General features: G+C 40.6%; 1 protein-coding gene across 3 annotated transcripts in view; it reads left to right on the plus strand.

Annotated features, from left to right (window-relative positions):
• The window catches only part of NRG1 (neuregulin 1), a 292,955-nt gene that overhangs the window by 129,817 nt on the left and 140,016 nt on the right, over positions 1-23,122 (plus strand). For 2 of the 3 annotated variants that reach the window (XM_035309949.1, XM_035309950.1), the window contains exons 2-3: positions 16,109-16,286; positions 22,480-22,604. In XM_035309949.1, coding sequence (XP_035165840.1) covers positions 16,109-16,286; positions 22,480-22,604 — 303 coding nt within the window. The remainder of the gene's footprint in view (positions 1-16,108; positions 16,287-22,479; positions 22,605-23,122) is intronic. The other variant, XM_035309952.1, reaches the window with a different exon arrangement.

Consider the following 23,122-nt stretch of genomic DNA (forward strand, 5'->3'; position numbering starts at 1 on the left):
GGGAGGGGGGGAGAGGGGAGGCAAAAAGCTGCCGATGCAGATGGCATTGTGTAGTCCTTCTTCTCCCAGGCTCAGCAGGCAAAACGTCTTCACTGGCCATCCTCACCACCTTTTCCCTGCCTGCAACGCCATGCTGTTTCCATGCAGTGACCATGGAAACCCAAGTTTTTGACTGGCTGCTCTAGGATGGTAGCTGTAATGACAGCGGTAATGAGTATTGACGGAGGGGAGGGAAAGGAGAGCAGCTGTGGAGCAGGGGAAGTTGCCTGAGTACAGTAATCGTGTTTGGCAGGTCAAGGGTGAACTGTGGCCTGCGGGAGTTGTACAATGCCCAAGGCTAGCAAAGTGGTGTTATAATAAACCCCAGATGTTTCCGCTATTTACAATGTATACGTTATGTTTAAACCTGAAAATGCATCCTAGGATCTGGTGGGTAAGGAAACAGTTATTAGCTGCTTGGAAATGACTTGTTGGTAATGTATCTGTTCCCCCTTGATATTAGCTGTTGCCTGTTTAAAATATAAATCTTCTAAGCAGAGACCCTCAGGAGCAGCTTTTCTTTTTTTTTCTCTTTTCTTTTCTTTTCTTTTCTTTTCTCTTCTTTTCCTTTCTTTTTCCTTTCCTTTCCTTTCCTTTCCTTTCCTTTTTTCTTTTTTTATTTTTATTTTTCCAAACCAGAGGTTCCATTCAACTGCATGAGAAACATCACCATCGTCCTCGACAGCTTTTTGGGAGAGCCCAGCCTGGGCACGGCAGGCTGCTCCTGCGAGTGCTTGTGTGGGAGAGGCTCCGCTGTCAGGCACGGGCAAGCAGCCAGCCACAGGTGCGCAGAAAGCACCATTTAATTTCCCCAGACTAATTGTTTTCGAGCTCAGAGCCAGAACCCTTGCGGTACATCATGGGCCACAGCAGAGCCACAGCAACTTTGAGTAAGCATTGGAGAGGGGGGGATTTAGTTGGTTGGGCTTTTAAGTCGAAGTAATGGCTTGTCTACGAGAGCAAATTACTCAGCTAAACTGTGAATTTACAGCCCAGTGGTTGCTGTGCTCGAACCCTCCAGGTGATCAGCCCTACAGCTGGTCCAGGCCAGGCACTCGAAACATTTGCATTGAGAGTGAATTAGTTCAGCTGTGGGAGACCCTGGAGCTGAGGGTTCCTGTTTGGGGCTTAGTGGCTCTGGGTGGATTGCAGTAGAATCTGCTTTGGGAGTGAATCACAGCAAAGCAAACTAAAGCCGCCCAAGCTCTGAATATGTGTGCTTTGATGTTTTATTGGATTTAACTAATGTAGGCAAAACACATACCTACAGGCAATCCTGATTAACCCCTCACACACACTCATTCGCCCCACATGTCAGGCATCAGCCGGCCACTGTCTCCCATCACGTGTGTGCCTGCGGCAAAGGGGCTCACCCGGACCCCTAGCCATGGGGTGCACAGAGGCTGCCCCTTTGTGTCAGATGTGGAAGGGAATTACTTGGTGTGGGAAAACCTTGCTGGAAGCCAGTCTGCAAGGAGAATAACTGAAAATGGAGTCCTAACCTGGAGGCACTGGTTTGTTTTATTTCTGTGTAGAACCCTTTTGGCACATGTCCCCGAGGCGTGTGTGAGAGTCAAGTAGTCACATTACACAGCTCTTGTCATTCCTCCATGTGGCTTTTGGGCCTGTGTAGAAGGGAAAACTGGGGGCTGGGGAGCAAACTATGCTGATTTTTATGGTTTCCGCCAAGTTTTTCTTCCCTGCTCTCTGTGTTTGCCCCAAACACACCCCATGCAGCTTTTCCATCATAAGTCTACTTTGACTTCTATTAGGGGTGATGCCTTTTCTTCCTGAGTGTTATTGTCCTCCCACACCCTATGTGCCTTCATTAGAGAGATTTTCTTTCTTTATTTACCCCAATGGACAGCTCCCTGCCTAGCCATCCAGTTTTACAGTATTTCATATCACACCTCATAGAAAAGGATACAGTACAAACATTCTGCCAGATAGACTGCTCATGTGATGCTGATGGCTCTCTGAACCTCTTCCTCGTTCACTTGGAGTCATTATCATGTGCGAGGAACCATTCATTTTAGCAATTTCTAACGTGATGCTGCCCACTCCAGTATAAAGTGCAGTAAGCCACTCCACAAGCATGTTTATTAATGTGAATTCAATGCCAGTGGTGACTGAGTGTAAAATTACCAAAGCTATGTAAATTCCCACCCTGTCCCATGTGAAAAACCAAAAGTGTAGAAATTTCACTTGTCCAAGATCTTTTTGGAATGCTAAACTCATCTATTTACTGATTGAGAGAGGTTTTTTTTTTATGTTTTTCAGTTATTTCTATGATACGACCAATTTATTTAACGTGGAGTTGCTGAATAAGATTTAAAACTGCAAAAAAATGTGCTTTTCTTTCCCAATCTATGCCTGATAATGAGATGCCTCTCTTTTTTAAGGACATGATGTCCATACTTAAATGTTACTCAGAAAATCACTTCCAGTACTTCTTTCTTTAATAAGTTTGTTGATTAGAATTCACAATATGTTTTAATAAAATTTCTGCTTCTCTCTTCTCCCATGTGTCTAGCAGATTCAGCTAATGCAAGTCATCTCAAAATCTCTTTTTCTGTATTTTAATCTCCATCCCTCTGCATAATAATCAGTCAGATAACAAATATAGCAGATATACAATATTTTCCAACATAAAAACCCTAAGAATTTATAGCGTGATTATTTGTATGTTCAGTTTTACTACTGACTAAATAAACGGAGGACAAAGACAGCATATCCTCAGAGACTGGAAAACTGAACTATGAAATTGAGTTTAAAGGCTTTGTCTAACAGCAAATAAAAGGGTTGTAATAGCAGTGAATAAGATTTCTTTTTTATTTTTTTTTCCTTTTTTTTTTTTCTGGGAAAATAATGGAGTACAGAAAGAAAAAAGATGATTAAAACCTGTTGTTTAGGTCAGTGCTTCCTCTGATTATTTAAATTATGTTTAAGACTAGGGAAGCAAGCCCTGGGGATTAACAACTGTCAACCTCTCACTACTATCAAAACAATTCCAGCTCATGAACAGTGAGAAATACTGAAAAATGAAAAACTTCCTTTTTTTTTTTTTTTTTTTTTCTCAGAAAGATTAGAATGAAGAGACTGTGGGAAAGAGGGCAAGTGGCCCTGCAGCTTTTTGTCTTTCTTGATAGGAAAATATGAAATTCCATGGTTAGATGCTGTGTTTGGTATGTGCTCAGGGAGCCCTGAATATGTGAAGTCTGCAGATGGAGAAGACAGTGGAGATCATCACTTTGTTGATGTTTTGCTGGATTTTAACCCACCTCTATGTGATCCCAACTCACAACAAGACTATTCATAAAAATGGCTTTTGGGCCCTTTCGCACCTCCCTGATCTCACTGAGGGTTCACGTCCTCTTGCTCCATCATAAATAGCTTGATTCTTCTGGAGGCTTCAGGAAAAATCTATTTTGATTCTTAATCGTTGGTATGCTTAAGTACTACTGGATATTCATGAAGCTGGTGAGATAAAGTACTTTGCAAAAAGATCATACTTGGAAATAATGACTTGCAAAGTCCACCTTAAGTTCTTTCCATATACAATAAAATGATTAAAAGGGAAAAGTACAGTAGGCATTCAGTATAATGATACTGGGATTTTTGTATTTTTATTAGTTCTTTCATCCATGCTAGATTTTATGATACCTCTCAGTAGAGAGGCAGAGATTCAGAATGAGGTAATACTGTGAAAAGAGTGTGCTTCTCTTCTACAGAGCACTTTTCTGGCTTGATTTTCTCTATTTCCCTCAGCAATAATGGTGTCCTGTTTGGTTGCCTCCTACGTAAAATTCCCTTCGCAGCCAGAAGGGGGACTCAGGATATTAAATTTCAGCAGATGTAATGAAATCATCCCTTATGTTTTTCCTTCTGAACATCCCTTTCTGATACTGTTGTGGTTCTTTCTTGGCTTCCTCCACCAGTCTTTCATTGCTTTCACTTACATAGCTTTTGTTATTATGTACTTACCGATGTAGGACAAATTTTGAAGAAGTTCTGCAATTCTGGGACATAGGACTGGAACCAGGTTTCAGTCCACAAGGAAGGTGTCTTGGTATACCTTTTCTTTATTTATCAGAAGGGTTTTCTACAGTGGGTATGCCCGGTCTCCCCACAGTTTCATTTTGTCCCCAGTGTGTAGGTAGAATCCCAGGCTGCAATTAATAAGGGAATATTTTGGTGGCTGTAACACCCAAACACATGGGAGTGTTGTGAGACCCAGAGAGTCCTTGGTCTACTGGATGGGCTTTCAGACCACTACCCAGCTCGTGATGGAAAGAATAAATGTACATTCCTAAGCAGAGATACTCATGTTACTTTATGAGGGCAGGACCAGTGAAATTATATGTGTTTTCATTCTTTCTGGGAGAGAAAAACTGGAGGTAAAAATAAATAAATAAATAAAAATAGAAGAGGCAAATGGCTTGGACATACTATTTTATATAAACAGCAGGCCCATCTTTTTACTCATCTCCAAGAAAATCCTTCCCTCTGCTGGGCTTCTTGTGAGACAGCATGAATCTCAATATTCCTGGCACCTTGTTGAACGGAGCATTATTTCAAACCTGATATACCTGCTAGTTCTGCTGCTGGAGTTGCACAACAGTTTCAATTGTAATCCTATGCTTTCTCAGATTTTTTAGGATCAAGCTTTTGTGTTACAACCCTTCTAGGAATGTCGGTTTCTTTCTCATTTCTTCTAGAAAATCTGGACAAAAGAAATGACTGGCAGCCACCTAGGGTTCAGTATCTCTGGGGAGAGAGTCATGCATTCTTCCCGTTACATGCGATTTTCAATGAAAATCCAGTTTTGAACTTGACATGATAGCATTTTGGATGGATAATGAGGTTTTGTTTGGTTCTTGAAAGATGGCTTTTTCTTGAAAAGTACTAAAAGGAAGAAAAAAAGTGACAACAGGAGAATTGGTTGGAGCACTAAGCAGATGCTCTCTGGAGGGAGATTTAGTTCTTGTTTGATGATCTCATCTTGGGGAAACATCCCTTCTGCGTCTGTCAAGCAGAAGCAGCCTTCTCTAACGTATTTTGCAGTACCCCACTTCAGCTGGCTTCAGAGAGGTGCAGTGGCCACATGTGATTAAGCTAAAGCCTTTATTTTAATGCTGTTTCTGCAAGAAGTAGATGAGCAGCCTGCTGGGATGCTGCAAGCACAGTATCAATACTACGCATATGGGCAACCTTCTTGCTTATTGCAGGGTTCCAACTTGAGATTTTGACTCTCTTGATATAGTGAACACTGTGTAGATTCAGGCCTTGCAGCTCAGCTATCCAAATCTGAATTGAACTGCTTTGAGCTCAATTCAGATTTCAGTGGGATGTCACGGTGGAAATAGCCTTCCTGCAGACATACTACTAATGCTCTCCAGTAATTTGTCAGCAGTAGAAAAGCATATTTTATGCTGGCTGCTGTGTGTGTGAAGTCCAGGTGATTCATGATTGAAATCAGTGTCTTAGCTGGGAATTAAAAGCAGTGGAAGAATTTCAAGTTGCAGAAATAACAACAAATTGAAACTTTAACTGGAAATGATGTGGAACAGACAGATTGCAGCAGATGATATGTCAAAATATCCAGCTCAGTAGTAGCAAAATGAATCTATTGCTCACAAGGTCACTATTCTTGAGAATGGATTCTTGAGAAAGGAAAGGATGGGATGTTGGTCTGATTAGTCCTCTTGTACAGAGGTTTATAATCATGTCACTGTCTCTCTACCCTGAACAATGAATGTATACTTACATATATGAGTGTTAGCACACGAAGTCACTGTAATTAAAGTCAGGTTTCTTAAATCAATTCAACTGAAGCAGAGAGAGCGTTGCCTCTAGAAAGACCTGTTACGACTAATTTAATCCAGAAGTTTATTGATTCAACTTAATTTGTTAAGGAATTGATTTTAATGTGTGTTTAATCATAAATCACCTCTAAATCAGTTTAAGTGTGTTCACACTGAGGCTTTCCATTGGTCTGAATAAAATTGATTTATGCTTTATTTAGAATTTTGCAAATTTGGATGTAGACAAAGACCTTCCTTTATTTTTGCCCTTTTGTAATGACTGTAGCACATTTCCCAGTCTTCTGGGGTGAAAGTCTAGCTGTATCGAATCAATGACAAAGCATTTTATTTTCACAGGGCCTGAATTTTGCCTAGCACTGTGCTCAACTTTTAGCTCTTATCATATAGCAAATAAAGCCCTGGATACTTGCACACTTGATATAATCAATTTTCAGGCTATGATTTTATTCAAAACTGTGACACACGAAAACCATTTGTAAGTTTAAAAGAAGTGGGGGAAGGGAGGTTTGCTTGATTTACCATGTCTTTATTCTTTTTACTGGCAGCCTGTTCAGAATTTATGTGGAGTTTATTCTCCAACTCTTTTTTAGCTATACCTAGCAATATAGTCTCTATTCTGTTAATGGAGAGCCTAGAATGAGGCATACAATTTGGTAAATAATGCACATTACCTGCAATGCTTGATATTTTTTCTGTGAATTTAGAAGGTCTGCCTATGGCTCCTACATAAAGAATAACACTTTCATATAATAAAAGCCATAATTCCTACCTGACAATACATACTGGTGGTCGCTATTATAGGGGCTAGATACTAAGGCTGTTAAATAATTACTAACTGTTAGTCTGTTAAATAATCACTAACTGTTTCAAGCATGTTATAGTCTTTTTCACATAATCATAGATTTTAAGGCTATTGAGGGATTTTGACACAAGGTTACATAAACACCAGCCAGGATGGGGTTGATAGTTACAGACTGGAAGATCCAGGCTGGACTTGATGGCCCCTTTGAGAACTATTTCATGGTTTTCTGTGATTGTGTGATGATCCCTGTCCTGTGTGACCTGCTACTTAGCGTTCACACAGGTTTCCTGGTATGCAATTTCACTGCTTAGAGCTGATCTGGAGTATATTTTTTAATGGCCTTGTAATTTTTCCTACATAATTTTTGAACTTTTGCCTACAGTCCATAAACCATTTCAGCGTTGCATAAAGTCTTTCTGCCCCTCCTCCAGTGACGGCTGGACCGTGGCGTGTTTCTGCACACTTTACTGATCATGCGGTTATGGATTTTTGGAGGTTGACCTTTAAAAGGATGTCTAATCTTGTATAATAATTTAACCAGGGGAGATGCTTCTAATTAGGCCTTTTTGAGAGCTGTTCCCAATTGCAGGTATTTAGCAATATTTATTCTTAAGATTTTTTGTTTCATTTTTCTAAAGATCACCTATATATTTTTAAACAGGTGTGACATAAATGTTTGCTTTTCACTGCAGTTTCCATCTCTGTTTTACCATGGGTGCAGAGTGTTACTGTGGGGTTCGGTGTCTGAGCTTCAGAGTATAACTGTGGGGTTCAGTATTTGTTGTAAATAAGTTATATTTTAGGGTATGTAATGAAGTATGTTGTAGAGGTAATGAGCTCCTCTCTGCATACTGTGCTTGTACATTTTGTTGAGTGCCATGTTTAGATTTTTGCTGAGCTGACTTGGAGCTGATTATTTGTGCAGAATGCCAAAGTGTTTCCAGATTCCCAGTTACTGAAATGACTCAAAGGGCCCTGGGGCTCCTTGGCTAAACTGCTTCCTTACCTTATGTCAAAAAATTGAAGGTTTTGCTAACAGACATTACCAGGTGATGGCCACCTCAGTCATCTGAAAGGTTCAGGTCTACCAGTGCTGTGGGGGATATTCCTCCTTCATGTGCTGTGCCTCTGGGATCACTGGTACATGCTCTGCTCCATCTATGACCAAAACCAGATGAAGACAACTGAGGCAGTTTGGATTAAGTCTGGGTGGGGACAGACCCTACTTTGTGGCCCCAGTGGAAGGTTGTGCCTGAGGATGTCTGGAAGTTTTCTCATCTACTTGGTGAGAAGTGGTGGTGTCTTTGTGAACTTTGTGAGAAGGAGATTGTTTGGGACATTTAGGCAGGCCGTTATTTTGGTAAGTCCCATTTTGGGTCATTCTGTGTACTCACTGATTATTCCTTCTGGTGCTTACATCCCCCATATCAGCTTACTCAGGTATTAGTGGTGGTAGCAGTGAGCCAATGTGGATGCACTGGTTACTGGTCACCAGTTGAGGCACCTTGCATCCCACGGTCTGGGAAACTCCTTCTGACCGTGGTTTCCAACTGAATTTCACCTGTCATGTCACTCCCTAATCCCTCTACTGTATAACTGGCTAATGAGGTGTCAAGTAGGCCCTTCTGGTTTTCTTCTTCAGAATGGAGGATTGTTTCAATAATGGGGAAATTTATGTCAATCCTGTGGTTATGTTGTTTGGTGTCTGTTAAATGCTACATCATGCATACAAGTGCCATACTGTTGCTTCTACACATCTGAGCTCTCACAGGGTGTAGGTACAGTTTGGCATGTTTAATTAGGCAGATCTCTGAAAAGGCACATAAAGGTGTGTTGGCAGTGTCTCTGTGATGTGTGTTGCTCTTTTTTTTTTTTTTTTTTTTTTTTTTTAAGGCTCCCACAGCCTCAAGGGGATAAGGAAGATTTTTCTGAGTATTAAGAGCCTGCCATGGATAGCTCCACACTGGGTAATTTATTGGCTAATGTATGGCACACTTTCATCTGTGAAGTGGAGATATTGCAGAATAAGAAAATGCTATTATGCCAAGAAAACAGTGTACACCAGAGAAAAAAATGTGCCTATTTATGATTAGGATTAAAGGAAAGCAATCATTCATGGCCTTTGTGCATGAGCACCCTGGCTTTGTTGGAACTGTGTGAAGGGAAAGCTAGATGTTGAAATGCTGAGGAGATAGGAAGCAGCCAAGACCAGAGGAGATGGAAACAAGGGTTACAACACATAAGGTAGTACACAGGATTAGAAAAACTTAGAGGATTTAGCACACAAGACTTTGTGTTCTGATGGTGGCAGGTACAGGGGTGTGCCATAGACCAAGAAATGTAAGAGGGAGAGGAGGAGATGGCTGCAGGCTTTGGAGCCCTCAGGCTAACAGGCTAATATTCGAAGGAATTCAAAAGTATAAGTGCTACCATGAGAGAGACAAAGAGAGAGAGAGAATTACCTAATAACTGGATTTTCATCAGCAATCCACTGCTATAGAGAGGAATAAACTTTGAAATGATATTAAAGAACAATGAATTTGGCATATCACTATATTGCACAACTTTCTTTCATGCTTTCTTTTCTTCCTAGTTCTTTTTTTTTTAATTCTTCCCAGAACAATCTTAGGGCACACCAAGGTGGCAACACATGTACCACAGCTGAAAGCTGAAGTTTAAATTTTGTATACTCAGTGATCTGGTGAGCCTTCCAAGTCTGGTCATGAGCTGTCGTCTTAAAACCCAGTCCCATTAACAGTGCAGTCACAGTCTTTGCTTTCAGGTGATTCAGCTGTACTAGACTCTCTTTGGTGACTTACTGGATGTCTTTTTTCAAGCAAAGACAGAGCTTTGTGATGAAAATAGTTAAGCTGAAGAACAGAGAAGAGAAGGAGATATACGTATGAGTCAGCAAGCCACCCATCCTCCCCTCATCTGACTTCAAGGCGCACAACTTGAGACAAACTTTTCTTACATGGAGTCCTGAAATTCAGCTCCTAAATCAAAAGTGGCCTCATTTTAAAAAATCACATTAAGAAAGCACTTGCAAGTCCACTTGAAATCCATGGGTTTTATGCCTGCATAGCATTTCTGTGCATTGGATTGCTTTTGTTTTAGTGCTCAAATAAAGATTCTGGAGTCTACCTTTATGCACTTAGGTATGTAAAATATGGGCCTGCAGATTTTTATATCGACGTTATGAGCGGTTGTCCCTGAATTGCTTATTGCATACCAAGTATATTTATTTTACGCTGTCCCCACATTTTCAGTCTGTATGATCAGGTTGTGTTTTTTTTTTTTTTTTTTTTTTTATTGACAATGTCTAACAGGATCATAAAAGTTTATCAGGGATGCAGCTAGTTGGAGTCAGCTGCTACCCTGTAAAACAGAGGAGAGAGTATTTAATGTAATCAGGCTGTGCGTTCCTGCAGACATGATCGTCAGTAAATAAATTAAGTGTTGACCTTTAAATTGTAATCTTTTGGTTACATGCTTGCTCACACACAGATTCTCTTGTGTAACCTACATTTTGCTATCTTTGAGTGCAGTTCCCTGTCTCTGAGGAGGTCTAAGCTCAGAAACTGATATCTTGAGTGACTGCATGAGGCTGGATAGCCTGGCACTATCTTGTTACACTGAATAAATGCACACTGTCTACCTTTCTTTCATGGGCATTATACTTCTACTAGACATGCCCATTTGTTACTACCATCCTTTTTCAGGATCCACTAAAGAAGCTTTTTACTTGTATAGTAGAGAGAAGTATGGAGACCTTCTCCATTTGCGCAGTACTGTTTCCATATGTCCATTTTCCTTGTCCTGCTGAATAAGTTGCTTTCCCAAGATCATGTTATCAGATGGTCCATGACATTCTCTTTGGAAGAGTTTACTGTGTTTCAGAAAGGGAGAACAAAATGCAGATTAACACAAGCTCAGGAAGCAGCTTCATAGTGAGAGGTGAATTTCTATCATTTCTGACATGAAATGTACTTGAAAGCTTCTCATCCAGAATAAACCAGGACTTTAGGTGGATATCTTTGAGTTCGTTGTGTGCACCACTACTTTGAAAAGATGGAGGGAGAATTCAGGACTGTCACACCTAAACGTGTCAAACCTGTCAGGCTCAATGAGTTTAGTCTAAAATGATCCACAGCTGGAGATAAACAGTTCCCAGTCAGGGTAGTCAGAGTTGCAGTTGGTTTTGTGATTTGCTTTTGGGAGTAGCTACTCTGATTTACAGTGGAATTTACAGGTTCCTTGCCTGGTCCAATGTTCAAAGAACATGACAGTACTGCTATATTCCTCCCTCTTGTTCCATTCCTTGGCTCCTGAACTTGGTGCTAGCCTTTCATGTGGTGTTCTTTCTCTTGGCCTGTACAATATCTAACATTTATGAAAACTAAATCCTTTTAGCATCATGAAAAAGAATGAGATTGTGTGGGTCTTTGTTTTATATGTAATGCTTAAAAAAGAAAAAAGAAAGAAAAGAATAACAGCCAGTTTTGCCTTTTTTCCTGTTGCTCTTCTTCACAGGCATAAGTATTTGAATCATACCAAGACCCAGCGGCTAAAATGTATCTGGCCATATTTTTGAAAGAGTTCAGAACTGAAAAAAAATCCATTTAAGCAGTTAAATGATTTGTTTGATTTTCCAATCTCTTAGATCGTATTCAGTTACTCTCGTTACTGAATAGGCACTCTGGTGTGGGATTATCTATCATTACCCACAGTGTTTTATCATACAGATAATCTGCACAGAGACTCAGCATGCTGGAATGAAATACCCAAGTTTTGAAAAGTGCTCAGAATCCAAATGTTGCTTGAGAGAATAATGGGAAGTTTAAAAACAGCAGAAATATATATATATATATATATATATATATATAGTTGTCTAAGCAGGAGCAGTATACATTTTAAAGTGTAGTTTACATTGTTTTTACCAGAGGCTTTAGAAAATCTGGTCTGCTGATGATAAGCCTGAGCTTGATTACAATCTCATATGCAAGGGGAGAAGGCTTTTTGGAAATAATATAATTTGTCTTGCATTACTGACCTGCCTTGAGCATTGTGCTAGAAAAAAGCAAATCTGAGGCCAAGGCAATGGGTGTTATTTTTGTGGCTTCTATTACCACTCACCAAACCATTCGTCACAATTTTGCACAGCAAATTGTGCACATATGCATACTGGCAACCATGTCTAATACATTCCTGTATTCAGACTCTTAAAAGCCTTTGTGCCTTCCTAGGGAAGAAAAAAAAAAAAATGTACCTCATGGAATTTCATCTGAAAGCATGTAGTTGTGTGATAATATTTTGCAGGTTTCCTGTTTAATTTTTCAATGTGTTGAGGTTCCATGCAGATTAACTACACAATCAAACACTGAGGTTGAGGAGATTACTGTGCTTTGCCAAACCCACCAAAGTCCAGGGAGAAGAAGTTATCTCCAGTCATACATTATCAATGTGTCTTTTGCAGAGTGAATATGGAGATGTGTGTTCCTTATCTGCAGTGATATTATGCAGGCCAGCAGACACACATTTCTGAAAAGAAAAAAAAAAAAAAAAATAAGGCAAAAAAAAAATGAGAGTCATTCAAGCCATTACAATAAGCAGAGATCTAACACCTTGCATGATTTTGTCGTGCTCTCCCAACAGTGTGGGATCTTTGCTGACATACTGCCATTTCCGTAGGGCTTGTCACAGTGAGACAGCCCTCTCTGGCTGCTATCACCCGTTGGTGCTTTCCTAGAAAGTCTGTCAAATCCAGGGAGGTCCACAGATCGCAGAGGGAGGTCTTGATCAGTGAGTGTGAAAAGCGTGGGGTCGGACGTGGGTGCCTTTCTGTATGTCTAATTGACTCTTACAATGTGAGGCCCTCCCAGAGTTCCGGCGTATTTTCAGTGTAAGGAATACACATAAATTGGATCCCACCACACCTTTCATTCAAGTGGTGCCATTTTCAGGGTGTTTGCACAGTTAGTTTCCAGTGTTTCTCACCAAGATTTGTTAATTTTCTTTGCTATCTGGCCCTTGTCATTCTGTGACTGATGGCACATGGGAGAGCTCTGCTGCTGCAGTACCAGAGAAATTTTCAATGGCACTGTCCAAAACTTGTTCCACGGTAAATTCTGCAAGTCTCTTTACAATATTGAGAATATATTTTGACCGAGTTACCCTGTGCCAGATGGCATCTGAACGTCCGTGCATGTGTGGGAGACCAGAAAGTGCTTTCCGTGCCCATTCTCCCTTGTTCCTCCTGGTGGTGGCCAGCTTCACCCAGAGCATTGGACAGAAGCCCTGGTGGTGGCAGGAGCCATGCTCCATGGCAAGCAGTGAGATGCAGGTGGAAAGGAGCCAAGCTGACGGGAGATGCCTTAGGGACAAAGGAGGAAGGGGTAGAGAGGCAAGGGCAGGGAGGTGCTTGGGGAGGAGCAATACCTAGTTATCATTATAAATATTCTTGATGCCTTTAAAATCATTTTTTACAAGACAAGGCCCTGGCTTACCAGAACCAGAAAAACTGGCACAGACTGTGACAAAAGTCAACTACCTCTTGCAACCATGGAAGCCATAGCTGATCTCAATCCAAACACACAGTGCTGCAGTTCTATCAGCATGAGCTGTCTCGTATGCCTGGCAGGTCTGATTAGCTTTTGCAAAACTGTAGCTGAAAGGAAACAAACATAGTGTAAGTGAAAAGAAGGGGGAAAAAAAAAAAAAAAAAAAAAAAAAAAAGAGAGAGAGAAAGAACGACACAGTCTCTTTTCTGTCATGTCTGTGAACAGCTTTTACTGCTTTCCCTGGAGAGCCTGCATGCTTGGACAGCGAGTTACTGTGAATTAGTGAGGGTCACTGCCATTGATTAAATCCTCTTTTATGTTTCCTGGTAACTCCTGAATTATGGCAAGAGTTGAGCATATTAATTTAACACTTTTTTTTTTTTCATTGACAGTTCTTATGGAGGAAGAAATCTGCAAGTCATTTTGCACAGATAATATTGAATTAAAATAAAATTCAGGAACAAAATGGCATCTCCCTTTTATTCCCAGTTTTACCCTGCTATGTTGACAGTAAAAATCAATAACCAGTTGAAGTCTTTAGCATGAAATTTTGAGCCTTGCAGTTGTGGTTATTCCCTTAATTTATTTGAGATATGGAATCGGGATATAATGAGTGAAATATATTCAAATAAGGAATACCATCTCTTTATTTCATACCTGTGCAGCTCCTTTTCTCATGTAGTGACAAAGGATTATATATTAGGTGACACAATGAAATTATTAGCATACACCTCACTTGTAAAGCTGATAATTAATGCTAATTATTTTTGTTAGAAAAGTTAAAGGTTGTATCTTTCAAAAATTCTTTCCCTCGTGGATAAATACTGGAATATTTGCACATGTGCATGTGTAGTTGTACATGTATATACAGATAGATGCACGGACACACATACAGTCTCACTAAAGTGTAGATATTTAACACATTTTTGAAACAGTGTGTGGATATTTGTTCTATGGAAAGCAAAAATTGTTTTGATAGCATTTTGGGAACATGTTGGAATTTCCAAAATTGTCTTGGGGGATGGGGGCAGGAGAATGGAAACTGACATAAAAACACATTTTGAGGAAGATTTCCCTCTGACCATGAAATCCTGGTCCCCATTCACTCATCTGGTATGTCGCAGTGCTTGAGGCAGCTCTGTCACTGCCCCGATCCCTGTGCCTGCCCAATGTCTAGAACCACCACCGTGGCTCGATAGCCACACCTCAGTGGCTCTGTTGCTGTAGACCCCATTTTCCCACTGCTGTTTATGCCACTCTGCTCTGGGCCCAGTGTCCAAGGAAATCAGAATACCTCTGGCTTCCCTGGGCAGTCCTGTGATGAGATCAGAAAGGTTGCCTCATGTGTGGGACAGGCTACACTGCTTTCTGTAGCAGTCAAGCACATATCAAACATGTCTCATCATTTGATACGCATCTCTCAGAATTAAGGCTGTGATGGTGCTGCTTGATTTTTGCCTGACCGGAATAATAATTAAGAGCAATTGACGTCAGCAAGTCCTCACAAATGCATGAGCACCAAACATCAAAACACCATGAAGCATGTTCCAGGGTGTTAAACATTTTTTTACACAGGACCATAGTGGAGACCTATTTGCCATCACAATGAGAGATCCTGAGCTGCATGTTGTGGAAAGTCATTTGGCCAAACTGGCCCTTCACTTCCTCAGACAATATTACAGCTATTTAAGAAAAAAAAAAAAAAAAAAAAAAAGTCACAGTACACTATGCTAGAGGTGCTGCATGGGAATAACAGCTTCCTGAGGGTATAGGCTAACAAAGGGGCACAGTTGAGCTGAGATAGACTCACACACTGTCACCCATCAACTGACCAGATGTAACTTTCCCATAAAAGCCTTCTCCAGTTGTGTGGTAAAGGTGTTGTATTGAGCCTCGGGGAAAATAAGGTTAAATTAGGTGGTCTACCTTGCTACAGGAGCATGGGGGAAGCTGCTTTGCAGTTAACATGCTGGGTCAAATGAAGGGTAGCATCTCACAATGGCACTGTATTTTTGTGTAAATGCTGTACTCAAAGACCAGTAGTGGATAAAGAGTGTTAGAGGTCTTTAACTTAGAAAGTCCTAAATGGCTTGAAATTTACCTACACAAGAAATGCTATTGTTACAACATGGTAGAAATTGAGATGCATCAGCTGGAGCTCATCAGTGTGTGGGAGCTGTTGGCTGAGCATTTTCAATGCAGTGTCCCCTTCTGGGTCCAAAATATCCTTAATTGATATTGATTCTCTTGATGGGCTTCCAAGTCCGTTGTCTCTTGCCTCAGGGAAAGGATATAGCCAAGCTGAGGTTTGTGCTAGGTGTATAATGTGGGTTATAATGTTTGGCTGGAGCAAGAGCCCTTCCCTCAGATTAGGGAAGCTGTTGAGCTTGTATTCCTGCTTTTAGCTTTTTGTCACATCAGCTGCACCTGGAGCCTTTGGATATCCACTGGCTCATAGCAGTTAAAATAAGTAACTCGTCAAGACGTCCTCCCTCTATATTACCTACCTAGTCTGCCTGATGAAGTGTGCTGTCTTGTGTCTAGATGCCCGTGATCAGCTAAGTGTTATTAGTGCTTTATTCCATATTCAGAAGTAGTACTTCGATTCTCACTCAGGCTGCGTATGGCTTGCAGAATTGTCTCGTTACACCTATGTAGAAAGACTACAAAAGAACAAAATAGACTGTCATCAGATACACCCTTATGCTTTACATTTGATGCGTGTTTACACACAACTGACCCTTATTACGTTTTGGTGCAGAAACATTGCTTGCCTGGTTGGGATTTTGCTGTCTTGTGGCTTTGCCTACATCAACTGTGGTTAGCACTGTTTTCTTTTCTGAGGATGGCCTAATCACCAGCTCATTCTTTTATTTCTTTAGCAGTGCCTCCCAAATTGAAGGAAATGAAAAACCAAGAGGTTGCTGTGGGTCAGAAGCTAGTGCTAAGGTGTGAAACCACTTCAGAGTACCCTGCACTCAGATTCAAATGGTTAAAGAACGGAAAGGAAATAACCAAGAAAACCAAACCAGATAATGTCAAGATTCCCAAAAAACAAAAGTAAGTACAGAGACATATGTCACAAGTGGGGCTGGGAGGGGTCGGGAGAAGACTGATCACAAGAAAACAAGCATTAAGGTTATTAACTGCAGCATCACAAAGCTAAAAGCTATGAGGTAAAGAAGGAACTTTAAGGAAGCAGACGCTGACATTGTTTTTCAAATGTATAGATGAAGTGGGAGTATGGTATAAATATTTCATAAATAATTTTACCTTTTCAAATGCCTGTTTCTCATCTGATAGCCAAAGGCTCTCATCTTAACCAGTAAACCTTGGAGCCAGGCTATTTTTAAACTACCGGTGAGAACAGAGGTACCTTATATTTATTGTCTAAAATCCAAGAACATTTAAAATCATCAGTGCAATGTGGATTTGGAAATATTTTTGGAATTTGCTTTGTAAACAGTCTAGTCCTAAAGAAGGGCTGAATGCTTTCTGCTTTAGCTTCAAGTGTGATATGCAAGCTTGCAGCAGTCCTTTACCAGAGGCATTCCAGCATATGCAGGGCAAAGCATGGGTCTAGCAGATGCCAGATGAGTAGCAAAGCTTGGAAATCTCATCTTCCTGCCTGGTGGAAAGTGTCCCCAACACATGACTGCTGACCAGTGCCAAGGGATTGTGTTTCCCTTGTTGTGTGCCCTCTTTCTGCAGGGCAGGCAGAATAAGCTATACAATCTATTTTCTATGTTGATGAAGGAGAAAACTTTTGCTGTGGGGTCTCTACCTTGTAGTTTAGGTTTAGAAGTTTTGGTTGTGGCTGCTCCTTCATCAGAAGGAGCCATGAAAATCTCTCTGAATACAGCCCTTCAAGTCTTACTTCTGTTCTTAGTAGGTAGTGGTGCAGTTTGCTGCACTGGGCCTTGCCTCCCCTTTGTGCAACACACAGAGGATTTGGTGTGGGCTCAAGAAGAGATCTTTCCTCCAGGGTGTTAAGTGCCCTCATGCTTCATCAGATCTCATCTCAGTAGACAAAATAGCAGCAAAAATCAAGCAGGTGCTTGACTTTCCAGAATCAATCATGCTGAAAAACAAATGTCCTGACTTCCCTTTTGGCTTTTGTGCTCCAAACAAGGGCTGATGGAATATGGAAAGGGACATGGAAAGGAATATGGAAGAGAAGCATCACTGCAGCCCCAGTGCCATGGTCGCACAAATGGCAAGAAGGAACCTGCAATGTCTCTTTCCAGCATTTGTGAAATGGAGATGTTCCAGGTGGCAGCTAGCCTGGCAAATTGTCTAGACCCATTTAGAGGGCCATATGTCTCAGTCAGAGTTGCATTTTCAGTCTAGTCTGTACAGGTCAGAGCCTGGCCCTCAGGAGAGTGCTGCCTGTGAGGACCAGACTGTATTTTCTCCTGTTACATTTTTGCTGATGGTGATTGACCAAGCTCACTGGAGCCTGGATTTCATCTTCTGAGGCTGGGCTTTGTCAGTAACTGTCTTGGCTTCTACCAGGAACCGTGAGACAAGGGAGACAATAGCAGGGGAAGTTATTTTCTGGAGCTGAGCAAGAAATAGTTTTGAAAACCTAGAACTCTGCAAGGATGAATGCAAAATCTCTCAGTTTTGAGGAAGAGAGAGAGAGAGGAGAGGGAGGTGGGAAAGAGGGAGAGAAAGGAGCGTGCTGATATGGACACTTGCTGATAGCCATTGATTAGACTATGCATGAGGATTAAGAAGGGCTATTTTTCCCTGAAAGATACATAGGAAAAATACCCTATAAATTGTGCCTCTTTCTGGAAAATGAAAATCTGAAGTCCTAGTCCCTCACCGTTAGTGGGCAGAGTGCAGACTTGGATTTCACACTTGTGTGCTATCCCAGTGATGGAGGTATCACTCATCCTTAGAATTTCTCTGTTCTGTTTTCTGTTTTAAAACATAATTTTCAGTAAGGAAAAAAGAAGCCCTTCCCCTTACAGATGTAAAAAACACTAGATGTAGAGTATGAAAAGGGGGAAGACAAGGGTTGCCTTTGTAACCTTTGCCTTTGCTGATATCTAAAAGATTTTCCTTGTCTTTCTACTTGGAGGTTTTAGCTTGGGGACATATGAGTGCTTTGTCATCTTTTCTTTAGCTGTTTATGTGTGCTTCCAATATAGACTAGATGTGAACAGCTTAAGAGGAGACAGATCTTTTGACAAAACTGGGACAAGCATGTGTTCTAAAGCTAGAGGAAAAGGAGGGGGGGGAAAGGCATTGCAAATGGTAATATAATAAGACATGCAGATTAGAGTAAATAAGGCCACATTAAAAAATCCCATCTCAAATGAAAGACTATCAATGGTCAATATGGATTTTTTCTTTTATTATTATTATTATTATTATTATTTTCCCCATGACAAAACATTGAGAAATGTTTGTCATGTTCATATGCTGCAATACTGTTAGAGCAAGCATTTTACTGTGAATTTATTACTACTATCCAGGGTGGGAAACATCAGCTAGGAAGGCTAGCATAGCTGTGGAGCTGTCTATAATTCATGTCTACTTTAAAGGTCATATGTTTACCAAAAAAAGAAGCCAGAAGTGATTTCCAATATTTTCATATTTTATAAGAAATCATGTTTCTCATTGTTTGATGGCAATATAAAACCTGTTTATTGAGGGGAGGAAATAAAAGTTTCTGAACTCTGGATATTTAGCTTTAGGTTTTTAACAATTTGTAAAAAAATCTGAATTATGAAGTTGTTAGCTCAGGTCAGAAAATTAAGACCTTAGATTGACACCTGGAGCACGCATGGAAAAGATGATACTGAAACTTGGTATTTTGGGGTAACTTTGTCCAGTGTGACTGCTACTGGTTTGTAAGATTTGCACAAGTGGAAGAGATGCTGACTGTATTTTCATTTTTTGAAAAAAAAAAAAAATGTTGAAAGACTCTGTGATAATGCAGGTTTCCTTAAGACTTAGCCTTCTGAAAACTGGCACTTCATATAAATTGAACTTCAGGGATCACTCCTCCAAGCTCACTAGAATGATTTCAGGGTGGTTGATTCAGAAGGCACAGGGTCCAGACATGCAATGACATTACAGTACAGCAGGTGAATCACACTAAATGACAGTGCCTCTTTTCATTCCACTGGAAAGTCAAAAGAAAATAAGAGTTTAACATTTGGTGAAAAGTGCTCAGTTTTTACCTCAAATTTGTTAATTAAGAGCATGGAGTAAGTGAGTTTCTGCTGCTCTTAGCACTCCTGGTGATTCACTATGCCATATTCTATTGATTTATCTGTACAAAGTTTTAAGTTATTCCTCTGTGTCAGTGGAGACACAGCAAAAGCTGGACACCAGACAAGGCTTTTTCACTTGCTATTTAAGCATTCCTACTGGTGTCCACTTGTACCAGAAATATTTCATTTTCCTTCTCTGCATGTCAAGTTCAGGTAAAGACTTCACATTTTTCTGCTGGGTAGTAAAGCTCTCTTCATTATGTGAACAGGAGCTTCAGTATCAGAATTAGGATTTGGGGGCAGGGGCAAGGTGGTTGCTACTTCACCAAGATGATGGCTTTGGAAACAGCCGTTCATGAGAAAACTTCGTATGCAAGTGCCCTGCAGCTTGGGCTTCATCCAAGCATAGCCTGGATATTTGCTCACAGACAGGGAATTCTGGATGACAGATGGAGCCTGGAAGCAAAATGAATTCAAGCAGTCAGATAAGGTGGGCTGGGACTGCAGTCAGCAGATGTATTTTTTTCCCCTTCATGTATGAATACAAGCTCAGCAGTGGTGATGAGCTAAAGATACATCAGAAGGAAACCTTAGAGGGAGAGGTATTTTTTGGTGTAGCATAGCATAGGTTGAGAAAAAGACAGGCATTTCAATATAAAATCACTTAAAAGGGACTTCCAGTGAATACTGTGGGAGTACTGAATTGCTAGGGAGTTGCTTCATTTACAGCCATTAATGAGTCATCTTCTGTTCTGTTTTGAATTCTGTCCTGATATGTCTCGATAATATCCTTAAGACTAAAAAATGTTCATCTTATTTGGCCTTCTTGCAGAGTTTTTCTACAAACAAGAATGAATTTGGATCACTAGGAGTAGATTTGTAAACCATATGGTCGTTTTACCTATTTTAATATCACTCTAAAATCATAAAAGGAAGCCTCACTTCCTTACCTTTCTCTACAAGTGCAATGTAAAACAAAGAATAAAAATAGATGTGTAAGGCAAAAAGAGCTTCTTCCTCTAAAAGCCAGGAGTTCTGTGAAGGTTGTTTCCATCAATATTTCTTGTATCATAGAGGGGAAAGAGACTGCAGCAGACACAGACTGAGTGCCCAAATAAAAGTGATATAGCTGCAGTTCTGCTTGCTTATCAAAGTGAGTTCCCAAAAGAACTGAACCTTCTTTTGTTTTCTTTTGAGGTCCCCTGAAGTTACAGCCAGCTCCCCTTATACACAAATGTCTACAAGAGTGGCTGAAAGATAACGTGGGATATAGGAAATAAATATGTCAATGTAAGCTATTAGATGGCACAGACCACTGACAGGTATATGACTACGTGGAGGAAGGTTGAAGAGCCGGTCATTTTTCCTGTTGTATAAACATAGCTGTTAGATGCAAAATTCCCACCTAAAGAATCATCAGCAGAGTCAATGTCTCAACCACTCCTTTTTTGTGTATTCCTGGTTACCACTAGTTGGAGTCTCTTCTTGTATGTTACCTGAAATGCAGCCAGGAACACAGCCCAGTTAATTCAGCATTGGGAAGTAGCCTCAAAACATGCGAGAAGGAGCTCCAAATAGTCAGCTGTTCAGTTATTTACGTTTTAGGCACACCTTAGTGGTTGATAACCCTGGTTTGGCTGCTGTCTCTTCTTGGAAGGCCAGTGCAAGCAGCCTTCCTTCATGGCATGAAGAGAAATGCTTGTGATGTAGGTTTCTAGTAGAGCTGAGTGTTAGGACTTTCATATAGAGGCAGAGAAGGCTGAGCTGTCTATAAGCAGTTGTTTGACAGTAGATGGGATAGTTGATTGTGGTGAAGGGAGGGATGGCTCTCAAGTACGTGTTGGAAGCAGCGCTGAGTACTTTGGTTGCTCCAGAAGCCCTCCTGCTACAAGAGACTTGTCTCTGGTGTGAACCCAGCCCAGCTCAATGATTCCCAGAAGGGATAACCTGTTGTGATGTCTGAATGAAGAGTTAGGAAAACATGGCCATGCTGAGGCAAAGCAAGTCCACAGATGTTGCTTAGCTCAGCAGTTGCAGCTGGTGACTAAGAGATTTTAGAGTGAAGAACCTCTGCCTCTGGGGGAACGGTCCTTAACGTTAGAGCAAGCCAATACAGGGAAGCCCATGCTCACGCACTCTCCTAAGTGACTATTCTGTGGGTAAATGAGGGGGCTTTGCTGCAGGCAAAAACTTCCCCAAAGCACTTATTTTAAACAGAAACTAGGAACAGCAGTAATTTGTATATTTTCCCCAAGCCAGTCATTCTCTGCAGTCTAGGTAATGGGATTATTGATATCACATGAGTTGGGGACCCCTTGAACGACACCAGAACATGTTTCTACCCAATTAATGGGCAGGCAGGAGTTCTGCATTTTAAAATCTAATCTCAAAACCTTGGAGACTGATTAAATTACATCTCTGAGCCAGGAACAAAATGTAGCTTCATGCAAATTGTGCTCCTGCCCATAATTTTTTGTTAGTGCTGGAGAGTGATTTACTATTGGGGTTTCAGAGGTTGTTAAAGAGAGTGGTGTGTCCTAATCTCATGATTATTTAGTCAGATGTTGGAAACTACAGTACTTACCCAGAACTCTGCTACTGGCAATATGAACCTGTAGGAAAGGATAATCTATTTTAGTATTACACCCATCTCCATGGCATCTGAACAGCCAACAGTTCAGCTGAGGGAGGAAAGCTGTTTTTCAGGGATTTCCTTTAAGAACAAAGCTTCCTCGCAAGCAAAAAACAAAAAATGAACAAACAAACAAAAAACAACAACAACAACAACAACACCATAAATAAGTATCTTTAATTGAGTTTATTACTATGCCTGTTTTCCAGCATCTTTGAGGATAGAGATTTTTTTAGTCTCCTTCCTTCTTTCAAACCTGAATAGTGTCAATCTGTCAGAGTATAAGAATGGAAGGCAAGACTCAGTTGAGAGGGAAAATGAATGTGTTAGTTCATGCAGTGACTGTTACTGTAATACAGGATGTTAACATGCTCTTTTTTTTATTTCACAGGAAATACTCCGAGCTTCACATTTATAGAGCCACGTTGGCTGATGCTGGGGAATACGCATGCAGAGTGAGCAGCAAACTAGGGAATGACAGTACTAAAGCCAGTGTTATCATCACGGACACCAATGGTAAGACTTGGCTCTTTATTTTACTGTTGCATTCAGAAAGACCTCGTGTTACAGGTCTTTTGCCATCAGGGCAAAAGGGACTGAAGGAGGGGAAAGATTTTCTAGTGGAAGTGGAAACACTGAAATCTGTTAGGTGTGCTAAGAAAATGAATCAGGCCAGACTTGGCTACTGTGTAGTTGAGATGCTTGGCTTTCCTCACTCAGTGAAATGGGATGTCTCTTATGAATCTCAGGAGAGAGCACTTCTGTGAGACACTTTCCATCACAAAGTCTAAGGCACAGTCTAAATAGTCAAGATAGGATGACAATGAAAGAAAGGGAATATTATTTTAATTCTTGTAGTATGCATGAGTAGCAGGCACTATAGGGGGCTTTCACTTACTATAAAATGAGTCTCAATCTGACTTCTAAACTAGAACTCCACTCTTTTTCCTTAAGTAATATTTGCATAGTTCTAGTTGGTACAATTTTTCCTTTCACAGAGGTTGATAGTTTTATTTTTTATTCAGAAAATATTT

Source organism: Oxyura jamaicensis, chromosome Z (genome assembly GCF_011077185.1).
Source record: "Oxyura jamaicensis isolate SHBP4307 breed ruddy duck chromosome Z, BPBGC_Ojam_1.0, whole genome shotgun sequence".
Lineage (NCBI taxonomy): Eukaryota > Metazoa > Chordata > Aves > Anseriformes > Anatidae > Oxyura > Oxyura jamaicensis.